At 35.7% G+C, this 13530-nt stretch overlaps 1 protein-coding gene across 1 annotated transcript in view; it reads left to right on the top strand.

Moving 5' to 3' along the window:
* grid1a (glutamate receptor, ionotropic, delta 1a) overlaps window positions 1–13530 on the top strand; it is a 344907-nt gene that overhangs the window by 321704 nt on the left and 9673 nt on the right. Inside the window, exons 10-13 of the mRNA XM_067367779.1 lie at window positions 159–356; window positions 587–917; window positions 3787–3925; window positions 12643–12838. Coding sequence (XP_067223880.1) covers window positions 159–356; window positions 587–917; window positions 3787–3925; window positions 12643–12838 — 864 coding nt within the window. The remainder of the gene's footprint in view (window positions 1–158; window positions 357–586; window positions 918–3786; window positions 3926–12642; window positions 12839–13530) is intronic.

Genomic DNA, 13530 nt, shown 5'->3' on the forward strand with positions numbered 1-13530 from the left:
AAACTTTTGAACAGTAGTGAATGTGAACAAGCAAGCAGTAAAAGCATTTGTGTCCTCTCACATCTGTTTAATTTAGTTCTAAATCAGGTTACCAAGATGTAAAATAAATAATAAATAAGTGATTCAAATAAAGCCCTAATTTTCTCTATGGTCTTCAGGAGGAGCCCTTCGTAATGGTGGCAGAAAACATTCTAGGTCAGCCCAAAAGATATAAGGGGTTTTCCATTGATGTTCTGGATGCCCTGGCCAAAATTCTGGGCTTTAAGTATGAAATGTATCAGGTGGCTGATGGGAAATATGGAACTCCTCAGGCCAATGGGTCTTGGAATGGAATGATTGGAGAGCTAATTGGAAAGGTGAGATTCACATACATAAAGACTGGTTTGTGTGTATGATTTGTGTAAATTAATATATAGTGTTTGTTTTTTGTATGTTTTTTGTATGCACAACTGCATATTAATATTAGTCAGTGTTAATAGTTGTGAAGGCATTGCATTTCAATTTCAAATTCACTTTCTTGTAATTTATAGTCAGACTTCACTTTTTATTGTTAACTCAGACATATTCAACATGCATTATTTTTTAGAGGGCAGATGTGGCTATTTCAGCCATCACCATCACTCCGGAACGAGAGAACGTGGTGGACTTCAGTAAACGCTATCTGGATTATTCTGTGGGAATCCTGATGACTAAAACAGAAGAGAGACTCAACATCTTCTCCTTGCTGGCACCGTTTGACCTGGCGGTGTGGGCCTGCATTGCTGCTGCCATTCCTGTGGTGGGTGTCATGGTCTTTCTGCTCCGACGCGTCCAGTCTGTCCGCTCCCAGAATCCTCCTGGGCCCCACCAGCCTGCTTCTGTCACGACGTCCTTCCAAAGTGCCATCTGGATCGTCTACGGAGCCTTTGTACAGCAAGGTGAGCTGGGTCACGTCACATGAACATGAGGGATGAGGTACTGCTGAATAATCAGCTCACCTGGATGGTGCAATCAGTTGCTGACATTCTATTCTGCAGGAACATACCTAGTACAGCGATTTAATATTTTTATTTAAGGAAAATATCTTTTCAGCAGAATATATAATTCTTCAAATGTTTAAGTACAGCTTACAGCACCAGAGACAATCCCTAGAGTCACACATTTTGACTGTTTGACAAAATATATTATTCCATAGGTATTCTGCAACTTGCTTTTGAAAGCTGCATACATCTAAAGATACCAATAAAGGGAGTGTGTTTGGTTGACGTTTCAAAAAAATGGCTGCACTTTTCTGTTCTGTATACTCTCTGTATCTTGTCAACATAAGCCCGACTTTATCTTTGCACTTTTAGATTTAGAAACTTAGACCAAGATACAAGTAATTGACAACAGCTGTTAAAAATTACATTTACAGTTTTTTTCAACATCTGTTTTGCCTATTTGTAATTATAATCCCTGGACCCATCATTTGATAATGAAACGCACATGGCAAGTGATCATGAAAATAGGCTTGCATTTGTGTCACCTTCTTAAATAAACATTTACTGTCAGGAAGGACAGCCAGGGGTGCAGGCGATAAGACACTCGTGTGTGCCGGTTGCAAGAGAATAAAATAATTTGCAGGACTCCCTTAAAATAGAAATATCTAAAAACAAATAAATTGTTATTCATCTATTGCACAAAGGCAACGAGAGCAGGCATACAGGTGCAAGCATAGGCTGAGCTTAGCCTTCTTCCTACTGCTGCTTCTGATTGCTTTTAAAGGAAAAAGCTGCCCATAACTACTGGTCTAGGATCAGTTTTCTCCATAGTAATACCACATATCTTTTAGGATCTTGAACGCAATGGCCAATCAGAGGTGTTTAAGTTCCACTCAATCCACTCACCGGTCATAACGCATTTGTTCAGTGTGGAGTTCTGCATGCTCGCAAATCATTTTATTATAACAAACAAAGTGATACGATGCAAATAATGATTCATTGTGCAGTGAAGACCGCTTCATTGATTTAAACGGAATTTTGTGAGATCACAATTAAGTAAAATGAGTGACAGCTTTTTAGTGATAATAAAGGGAGAATCCTTTGCAGAGTTTGTGCCATGCCAAATCACACATGTAGTAGCCTATGTTTGCTTTTCTGTTAAAGTTAACAGTGGTTTGTGAATGTAGATACTTTAATAACAAATAGTTTATTGTTTATGCTGGGATGTGTAGGTTGTGGCTAGGCAACACGTAACTTGAAACTATTTCATGGAAATTTAATGGACGTACTGAAAAAAGTCTATGTATACGTTTACCTGTGGGCTTTTGTGGGTGGCAGTGAGACGAAACTTGAATGTTGTGGGTGGGAGCAAAGAAAGAAGGGAAAAAAAGGAAGACAATCATACAGGTTTGTAACAACATGAGGGTGAGAAAATGAAGACATATTTGTCATTTTTGTGTGAACTGTTCCTTTAAAAGAACACTGCTCACTTTTCAGTGTTTTATTGTTGTGCACCATTAGTCCTCTCTAAAGTTTTTTTATTTATTTATTTATTTATCTTTACAAATGAGTTCTGTTTTTCAGTATGATGCATTAAATTGATCCAAAGTTATGATAAAGACATTTAAATGCTGTTCTTTTGAACTTTCATTAAAGAATCTTGAAAAAAATGTATCATGGTTTCCACAAAAATATTAAGCAGCAAAACTGTTTTCAACATTTATAATAATAAGAAATGTTTCAGCACCAAATCAGCATATAAGAATGATTTCTGAAGGGCCATGTGACACTCAAGACTGCCATCACAGGAATAAATTATATTTTAAGGCATATTAAAATAGAAAATGGTTGTTTTAAACTGTAAAAATATTTCACAATATAACTATTTTTGCTGAATTTTTTATCAAATAAATGCAGCCTTGGTGGGCATGAAAAACATTAAAAAAAAAAAAATTATCTTATAGACCCCAAACTTTTAAATTGTAGTGCACATTTTCAGTTATGATCATGTATAATTTTGGCATATTCTACTTTGCCCTAAATACCTGCTAGTATGTTGTAAATGACGCTAATCATTAATGAAAGAAAAATTGTAACTTTATTCTGAAACTAAATTTGCATGTTTAGAACTTTCCAAATTAAAGTGATTCAAAGATTCAGATTTCATGTCTGGGCACATAAAAGCACAAGCACCTCGTTTTTCTTGGGAGAGTTTTTCTTTTTTTCTTTTTCTTTTTTTCCTAGCACACTCTCGACCCTGTAATGAGCATAGATGCCCACTTAACCTTTGACCTTTCCAATTACAGACTCTGTGGATATCCTTTTAGCCCTAAAAGGACATCTCAGATAATTTGGCTCTGAGACCAAAACGAAAACTTATAGCCCCTAACAAGCTCCATTGAGCATGATAGCTCCAGATCTTTTCCCTTCACGTTTTATTCTCACCATCTCTGTGTCAGTGATGACATTTCCAAAGCTGTGTGCGCTTGAGGGGAATATTGTGTTGACATTTCAGCACAGGCTTATAAGGTGTTGAGCTTTTCTGAGAAAACGGGTGATAGGAGAATGAATCTTATTACATGGATGCGGTGCTGTGTCACTGCCAAAAAGCAGCAGGAAGAAAATAATGAAAGGCGGAAATCAGATAAAATCACAGTAGGGTTCAGTGATATAGACAAGGGGTCAAGGCTTAGTATGAACCAGTTAGCCCCTGCTGTCTAAAAAAGCTTGTTTCTCCATTGACTCTATTCTGGCTATTCTTTGTGTGTATCGTCGATTCAACCAGTAGAATGTTTCTTTTTTTTTCTTTTGTTTCTTGTGTTTGCAGGTGGTGAATCCTTCATGAGTTCAATGGCTCTCAGGATTGCAATGGGAAGCTGGTGGCTATTCACCCTTATTGTCTGTTCATCCTACACAGCCAACCTGGCAGCCTACCTCACCGTGTCCCGCATGGATAACGCTATTCGGTAAGCTAACTAGTCCAGCTCTGCATCTCAGTGCCAGAACTCCACACATCTACAGATGCTTGTCCATATGCAGGCTTGATAACTCCCGCTCATCACGCTGTTGACCACATGGTGTGTCACAGAGCTTTATTAGAGCTGTCACGTCTCTAAACGTAGCCAGTTAGGATATCACGTCACTGGACTGCCCTTCATTAGCATCAGATTAGATCAAATCAGACTGCTCATTTTTACTAGTTGACTAGTCATCCAGAAAATTAGTCGATTAGTCTGTCGGTCAGTGTTTACCTTATGTAAATGACTCACAATGCACTGTGGCGTTTCAGCAAAGTTCAACGCTGAATTGACGGGGAGAAAATGTCTGCTTGTTGATGTGGGATAGAGAAAATTATTGTGTGTGTGTATCTTCATTGCAAGGTTCATACTGCCTATGTTGATATAAACTGTACAAAAAAGGTTGTGTCCCTTTCACTTATAGTTTCTGTCAGCCTTTAGGCGACTGCATTCGTTTCAGGTATTGAAAAAACGAGTGATGGTGAATGAATCTTATTACATGGCTGCAGTGCTGAGACACTGACAAAAAGAAACCGCAAGGAACATAATGGAGGATGAAATGAGATAAAATCACAGTGGGGTTCAGTGATATAGACAAGGGGTCAAGTTTTAGCTAGCTGGCATGAGCAATTCAGCAAAATGCTGTACCGAATCAATATGTTTCTCTTTTTTTTATCAATATATTTATTATTTTCACATGAATAATTTATAGAATCAATTCAGTATACAAGTAAACAGTCTTTTCTAACCACTCTCCCACTCCTATCTCACCCTTCAATAGACAGAACACTTATATGGACATTATGGCAAGGCATTGAGCTGATTTGTAAGAAAGATAAGAGAAAAAATAAGAAAACAAATCATAGGTTACAGTAAAGAAGGGTTACATTATCACATCAGCATTTTCAATCTATGTAACATCCAAATTATTCAAATATTCAATACATTTGCCCCAAATCGTTTCAAACATTGATTTATTTTTATTTATTTATTTATTTTTTTTCAGATTAAACATTATTTTTTCAACAGGAACATAGGACAAAACTACTCTAAGCCATACAACATGACTGGGTGGTTCTTCTGATTTCCATTGTATAGCTATACATTTCTTTGCAGCTATCAGAGCCTTCTTAACAAAATGTAAATTCTTCCTTTGATCAATATTGAGGACCGATTCATCCCCCAATAACATAAATCTCGGATCAAATGAGTGCTTAAAGGGATAGTTCACCCAAAAAATTAAAATTCTCTAATTTTCTCACCCTCGTGTTTTTCACAACCTGTATGAATTTCTTTGTTATTCTGAACACAAATAAAGATATTTGAAAGAATGTCAGTAAGCAAACAGATCTCGCCCCCCATTTACTACCATATATTTATTTTTCATATTATGGTAGTAAATGGGGGGCGAGATCTGTTTGGTTACTGACATTCTTCCAAATATCTTCCTTTATGTTCAGAAGAACAAAGAAATTCAAACAGGTTTGAAACTACTTGTGAGTAAATGATGACAGAATTTATATTTTTGGGTGAACTATCCCTTTTACATTAAAAATCTTGTCAATAGTTTGTATTATCTTTTTCTAATAGGTTCCAAGTTACAAACAAGTCCAAAACATATGCAATAATGTACCAACCTCTGTTTTACATCTAGGACAACATTCTGAATATGAATCACTTATCTTGTGTAATCTTTCAGGTATAATATACCCTGTGTATAATATTAAACTGTATTAATCTGCGTCTACTGTTATATGGAAATGTTACAGCAATTTTGCAGACGAATTCTAAAGTATCTTGTTCAAAAGTACATTCCAGATCTTTTTAATAATATTTTTCTCTATCAATGGCCTTTCAAAGTCACATGTTCTTACTAAAGGCTGGAATACATTATACACAGCTTTTAAAATCTGGATAGATTTTAAAACATTTGGCATCATACACAAAAAAAAAAAACTGAGGATCACACACTATCAGACATTCAAGTCATTCCAAACAAACTCACACAGAAGCATGTACCTTGTTGCTAGGAGAAGCATGACAAATGAAAACAATATGTGTTCTGAAATCAGCTCAAAATATCAAACATGTTTTGATATCCTTTTGGACAGTCCATGATACACTGCGTGATTCTGGCTCTGACTATTGGCAGCTATAGCGTTGACTCATCCAGGCTGTAAATCTGGGCAAAAAATTGATTCAGATCCCTATCTAACAGTAAATCTGTTTCTGAGGTACTGAGGAAGTAGGTCTAAAAATGCAAGAAGTAATACTCTGAGTCTGCTAAATGCATCCTATTTCTTCAAATTAAATCTGAAATCTCAGCATGCCGGCTGTCTCTTAGAGATCACGTTGGCCCTTCACTTCCCAGCAGGGGGCTCACAGTTTCTGACATTCTCCATAAATTTCATGAAAGGTCGTCTCATATTAAAATCATTTTTCTTTCTTTCTTTCTTTCTTTCTTTCTTTCTTTCTTTCTTTCTTTCTTTCTTTCTTTCTTTCTTTCTTTCTTTCTTTCTTTCTTTCTTTCTTTCTTTCTTTCTTTCTTTCTTTTTTTTCTCTCTTTCTATAGATGCCAAAACCTTTTTTTGTTCTCTTTTTATGTGTTTTGCGTGTTGTTTTTTGCAGGCTACTCTCAATTCAGAGAATTCTCATTCACATGTTTTTTATAAACACAAAGGACTTTTTAAAAATATTTATACTGTATATAAACACAGTGTACAACTGTCAGATAGCAAACAATGTGCCAGAAAAGAGCTGCAGTGATTTTTTTTTTTTTCCCCCCTCACTACAGAAGGAAAATTGTGTTGTCGGAGCAGAAATAAATGTTATTTCTGCTTTAAAACCTCCCTCTTATTTGACTATACGAGTAGTCTTATTTGAACTGGTAATGCCCTACACCTGATGTGCAAATAGTTTTCTCCTGCCTCTGTAAATGTTATCTGCCTGCTCATTGAATTTGGCCCTCTCAGCCCAGCTGAAAATGCAAGGTGGGAGAAGCTTATTGCATTCTGTCCTTCTGAATTCTGACTTTATACTCCTGGCGGACCTGTTAGTTCACTGGCCAAATTGCCCAAAGGTACTGCTTTGGCGCATTAATGGAGAGTTTGCTGCTGTCACATTTCTCATTCAGCTCTTCAGTGTGTGTGTGTGTTGAGGCTCTGGGGGATTATTTCCTCCGTCTCTCAGTGGCAGCATCCACAGCTGCTATGGTTGTGCTAATCACCTTGTTTGTAACTGTTATTAAAATCAGGCAGCCCTGCTGGTGCATGATACGGTATCGTTAGCATGCTGGGAGTCCACTGGGAGTCTTTCATATCTCTCACCAGCCTTAGATGTAAAATGGGATTCAGGCTTGACAAATGTTGTGTTCAGTCCTGAGGTCCCCAAATGCTCGGCTTCACTCTGTCAGTGGGCTGTGATTGGCTGGTGGAATGGTTGCTGATTGCCCAGTTAGTTGACTCTTTGAGTGGCTGCTAATAAAAAAAATAATAATTAAAAAAATGTGTTTAAAATGTATGCCTGCTATTTTGCATTTTGTTTGTAAATTGGTTAGAAACTAGTATTTAGTCACATTTTGAATTTGCATGATTGATTTGGTTAAATTGGATTTTACTTATGATTCGTTTTATTTTTATTTATTTGTTTATGTAATTATTTTTGCTTCAAAACAGATAATTAAGCCTGAATGGAGTTTAATGCAGCACAATTTCTCCGTGCTTTGTTGGATGTAGGCCATCTAGAAAATTCTCATACAAAGCAAAAACAAGTTAATGGCTCTCATCCTAATTCTTTTCCCCATTACAGGTAATAAAACCTTTTTAGAGCCACACTATTGATTTGTTCTGGAGAGACCCTCTGGAAGAAACTCAGAGGCATAAAGTTTGTACTTACCTGCTAGGTACCCTGGGAAATTTCATTACATTTTTAGGACTAGCAGTCAATTAAACATTTTACGTAATGTGCTGATTAATTGATCAAATTGATTGCAATTAATCATTCATAATAATATCTGCTTAGATAAAATAATTTTTTTAACACATTACATATATTTGAAACTTATTTTTAGGATATTTGTTCATTCATTTATTTCATTTTATTTCAGTTATATGCATTTAAAAAATATATAATAAAAGTTTATTCAATTGATTGAGGATAACAAAAACGTGTTACACTTTATTTTAAGGTGACAGTTACATTATACTTAGTCAAATATGTATTTGTTTGTAATATGTCATATTAATTAACTTCATGTACTTACTATAGAATTACAGTTAGGGTTTGGTTTAGGGTTTGTTACTTGTATTTATGCACACTTTACTATTACTTTAGGAAAGTTTAGTTACATCATTATAAAATAATGTGTTACCAAAAAATGTACTGATTGAGTCAATGGATTCACAAACATCTCGGATGGAAATCTCTCGCCATCTTTTTGGACATCTGGCCATGTTTTTTTTTGTTTTGTTTTGTTTGTTTTTTTCAGCATCTCACCATGAGCACATTTGTACATCAGTGTGTGAAGTTAGAAGCAGTTGAATGATTTAAAACACATCTGGAGACCACTGCGTTCTTTCTGTTCTATTCATTTGTACTCTGTCTAGCTGTTTTTTAATGCAAGAATACATCCTTTGCATATTTCCACAGCTCATTCTTTGCTGCCAGCTCTCAATAAGTGTGGTTTGGCGAAATGTGTTGTCTATAGTAGCACATGGATCACAGGTCATAATTAAATGCAAATTTTTTTAACATACTATTTTATTACATATCCGTTAAAACGTAACATTAAAGAGTGACTCCTGTCAGAGACTCACACGGAGGTGAATCAGGTGTGATAGACGAGGAAGACATATGAAATGTGCAGGGCTGGGGGTTCTCCAGGACAGGTTTGGGTTCGGCGCCCCACTCATACAAAGTTAGTTCCTTTAAAAGAAGTAACTTAATTCGATACATACAAGTTTACAACTTTTAAAGTCCCCCTGTGGTGAAAATCGAGTTTTTAATGTTTTTTGTATGTCTACTGTATGTGGTGTTTTTAATATGCTTTAAGACAAACCATGTGCAAATTCATAAGTCAAAAGTGAAGAGAACAAAGACGCGGGTCTTTAGGAAGTTTTGTTCGTCCACATTCATCACAAAGTCCCAATCTTTTCTCCTCTTCTTATGGCTAGTAAAGCAGTGAAGACTTGCATCACTTCTCTTGTTGCCCTTCGACTGAAAATTACAACCAAAAGCCGCACAATGTGGCATCGTGTACTATATTCTGAGTTGTGTTGCGGTAAAAATAGCAATAGTGTCAGTAGCTCACCGAGAGCAACCATTTGACGTCATCGACGTAGAACGCTCTGTGCACCTAAACAAAATGGCGCCATCCATTGCCCAAAATATGTATAAAACAATGTGGATTTTTTAAAATAATGTAAATCTTTCATGGGTTTTCTACTACATTTTTCAGTAAGAGACATCATTTACATTATATTAAGCCATAAAAGTCTTAATACCAGGGGTTCCCTTTAACATATCATTAACTATGACCGCTCTGAAGCAAGGGAGTCTCAAGAGAAGCCAGATTATCCCGGTATATTTTTCTGTTGATATAAAACAATCAGGCAGATTTAGCAATATACTGGGTGTATGATGTAGCTATATGCCTTTCTTCACTGACACTCTGAGTTTCTTTAAAGTGTTTGCAAGGATCCTGTTTTTAAGAAGGCAGCTGTTTGACTTTGAGATGGTGAACGGGAACATTGTTTGTGTAACATTAGCAACACATTATTAGCTGTTTGTTAACATAGTCAAGCAAAAGGCTTACCATATTAATTAGTTATGTGTCCGACAGTGTAAAAAGCGATACCATTGTGCAGCATTTACCTCAGTAAGTTGACCGAGTGGATCTCTGAGCTTGTGTGAGTGAGTGGGGGCGGCAAATTAGCATATTCATAGATCCGTTTTTTCTAAATAAAGCAAGGGTTAGAGTTACATTCAAGCTATTTTAAGGCATAAAGATTTGATCAAAGATGAGTTTTAAGGGATATAATTATTAACTACAGGGGGACTTTAACAGTTCAGACCCCCACAAGGAGCATGGCTAAGTAAGCCTAAAGTATTGTACAAGAGCTGAAGGCACACACAGTACAAGATGTGGTTAGCATGTTACACAAAATCTAAGAGAGCACAGACAGAGCAACGTCTCTGAAGCAGAAGAGGGTAACTCGAAGGGTGGACATCTTCACTCTAATTACATCCGCTGTAGTGCAGGCGAAGAGCCATTCCAACTCGCCCGCACCTGTAACACTCCAATAAACGTTGAGATCGAGAGGAACACAAAGAAAAGTAAAATGACAAAGTTACGTTAAAGGACATGACATTAAAAGTAGTTCTTTCAGTTTTTATTCAGGTCATTTGACCCAGGTGTTGTGGTCATTAAGTGGACTTTTATACAAACAGTTTTTGTTATTTTACAACAGCCAGAAATTATATTAGCACAATGGAGACCAAGACCCCATATAGGCAGACCATAAATTTCTTTCTGCTTATGCAAATTCCAGTGGAAAACAGGAACTTAAACAACTTTGTTCAATATAGTGATTAATGATGTAGTGATTAGTTCATTTTGGTCAGATTGACTCCAAAATGTGTATCAAGAGCATACAGTGACTTATCTCAGTATAACGATGATGCATCTGTCTACATGTGGGTCAAATTTGGTCTGAGACCAAACCGGACTCATTGAGACAGCTGCCATGACACAAGCACTTTTGCAACATTGTTCATGACTTGATGATGTACACTACCATTTAAAAGTTTGTGGTTGTTAAGGTTTTTAAATTGTTTTCAAAAGAAGTCTCTTATGCTCACCAAGGCTGCATTTATTTGATCAAAAATACAGTAAAAACATTGTTTGTAACATTATAAATGTCTTTACTGTCCCCTTTGATCAATGTTTTTGCTGAATAAAAGTATTTATTTCTTCCAAAAAATAAAGAAAAAAAACAACTACTGACTTCTGGATGGTAGAGTATTCTTAATTGATAGAAACTTTTTGAAATCTTGAATCTAAAACAATTAACTGCTCTGCCACTTTCCCAAATAGATGATCAATTTCAGAACTGTGTTTCAGGAGAGTTACAGAAGCTGCTCAGTGTGGAATATAAATGACTATATAAATACAATGAGATGACACCATGCGTAACATATTTCCATAGGTTTTTTTTTCCTCTCTCTCTTCCAGTTGTGACAGTACCTGTAATTAAACTGACTAATTATTCAGATTTTCTCATCTCAAGATTAACAATCTAACTCATTGAATCTGCAAATAATCGTGTGAGTCCTGTTAAATAGCCTTGTCAATGGTGATGGAAGATGCTTATCTCAACATAAAATCACTCCCCACTAAAACCAGAAGGAGAAGCAACACACTGTCATTACACAAGAGGCAAGAGCAGCCGGCTGCCCCTAAAATATCACACATGGACTGCACGACATCGGAAGTTGCAGATGGAAGGCAGCAGCTGTGAGCTGTAAACTCATTTAGAACTGTATTTTGTCATGGGGTATTATTTTCCCCCAGATAATTCAAATACTTAATGAATACATTGTATTTATGCATTCATTATTTATTTATGACAGTTTAAGTGTTGTTGTGCCTAGTCTGCTTTTGCATTAGGGATTGATTGTTGCAAGAGCTCTTTCATTGTTATAATCTGTAGTCAAGGTTATTGTTGCAGATGTAAACCAGCCAAAGATCTTCATGCTGTTAGATTGGTATTTGCAGGTCCAGTTCAAGCTGTAATGGTAGTGTTGGATAAGTGTCGTTCATTAACCCCCATATTACCCAATTGAATTGCAGCATAGCATTAGCTCGACCTCACATCTCTGTGATTCATGAGCGTATTTGAGAGGAATAGTATGAAGGACACATTGCCCGCATTATAATCCACTTAGTTAAATGTTTTGGGGTTTTTTTTCAGAGAAGGGTTTTTAAGCATATTTTGAGTGTATAGGCAGTAGACACACTACAGATATATTTTTGACATTGTAAACTTCCTAAAACTAGACAATGATGAAATTAAAAAACTATTTTGGAATAAACTGCCTCTGTAACAGTATCCTATAGTCTGAGGACATGTGCATTACACCAACCCTAGTGCTAAACATGGAGATTTGCTAGTGGTTTAAAAAAAATATATATATATATATATATATGTGTGTGTGTGTGTGTGTGATTTATTTAATCACATTTCATTTAGTTTCTGAACTAGTATGAGTGAAATAATAAAGTAAAATAATATTAATAATATTATTCAGTTGTCTGAAAAGCACCATATGATACTGTATGCTCAAATGTTTGGTTCCAACGAGAGTGTGAATTTAATTGTTTAATGCTCCTTTCACACTGTTTAGGCAGGTTGTGAAGTGTACCATTCACAGCTTTTTATGTTGTTGTATAGACCTCCAGGTTGTTTAGACATTAAAATAATTAATCAAATCATCTGGCACATGCCTGTAAACACAATGGCAATTTAGCAAACACAATTTTGAACACCAGGCATCAATAATTCTTGGCATACTGCATATTAATTAGTTAGATTTGCTTTATTTTATTTTTATTTATTTTGAGGAATGTGTGCCTGTTATATATTTAATTACTTTTCTTCTCAATTCAGAACCTTTCAAGACCTTTCCAAGCAGACAGAGCTGAGCTTCGGAACGGTGAGAGAGTCTGCTGTGTTCGAGTATTTCAGGGTGAAGGGCACGAACCCCCTGGAGCAAGACAGCACTTTTGCAGAGTTGTGGAGAACTATCAATAAAAATCAGGGACAGGACAACTCTGTGACCTCTCCTGCTGAAGGCATCCGCAAGGTATCAGACACACATGGTCTTGTTACTTACATGATGTAAAAATGTAAATCCAAGGGTTTTCAAACTTTATGATGCCAAGAACCCTTTAATATCAAGGCATCTATGTATTTTCATTTGTACAGACCCAATATAAAGAAATGTATAATTTTGCAAAAGATTTCTATTTCAAATAAATTGTTCTTTTGAACTTTCTGTATATGTAAATGTATCATAGTTTCCACAAAAAATATTAAGTAGCACATGTGTTTTCAATAAAAGTTTTCGTTGATAAAAGGAAGAAATGTCTCTTGAGGATTGAGGATTTTCTGAAGGATCATGTGACACTAATGACTGAAGTAATGCTGAAAATTCAGCTTAGTCATCACAGGAATAAATTACATTTTAAAATACATTAAAAAAGAAGGCAGTTCTAATAATATTTCACAATATAACTGTTCACTGTATCTTTGATAATAAATCCATAAATAAATAAATAAATAAATAAATAAATCCAGCCATGGCGAACCCGAGACTTCTTTCAAAAACATTTTTAAAATCTTACTGACCCCAAAAGTCTATTATAAAGACATAAAGACATAAAATTAAAAAAAAAAGATAGATATACTAAATTTGTCAATAACCATATTTAAATAATGTTAACTGTGACGGACCTTACAGTAAATTTAGTAATTTAAAAAAATTGCAGACCTACA

The sequence above is a fragment of the Chanodichthys erythropterus genome, chromosome 18 (genome assembly GCF_024489055.1).
Source record: "Chanodichthys erythropterus isolate Z2021 chromosome 18, ASM2448905v1, whole genome shotgun sequence".
NCBI lineage: Eukaryota > Metazoa > Chordata > Actinopteri > Cypriniformes > Xenocyprididae > Chanodichthys > Chanodichthys erythropterus.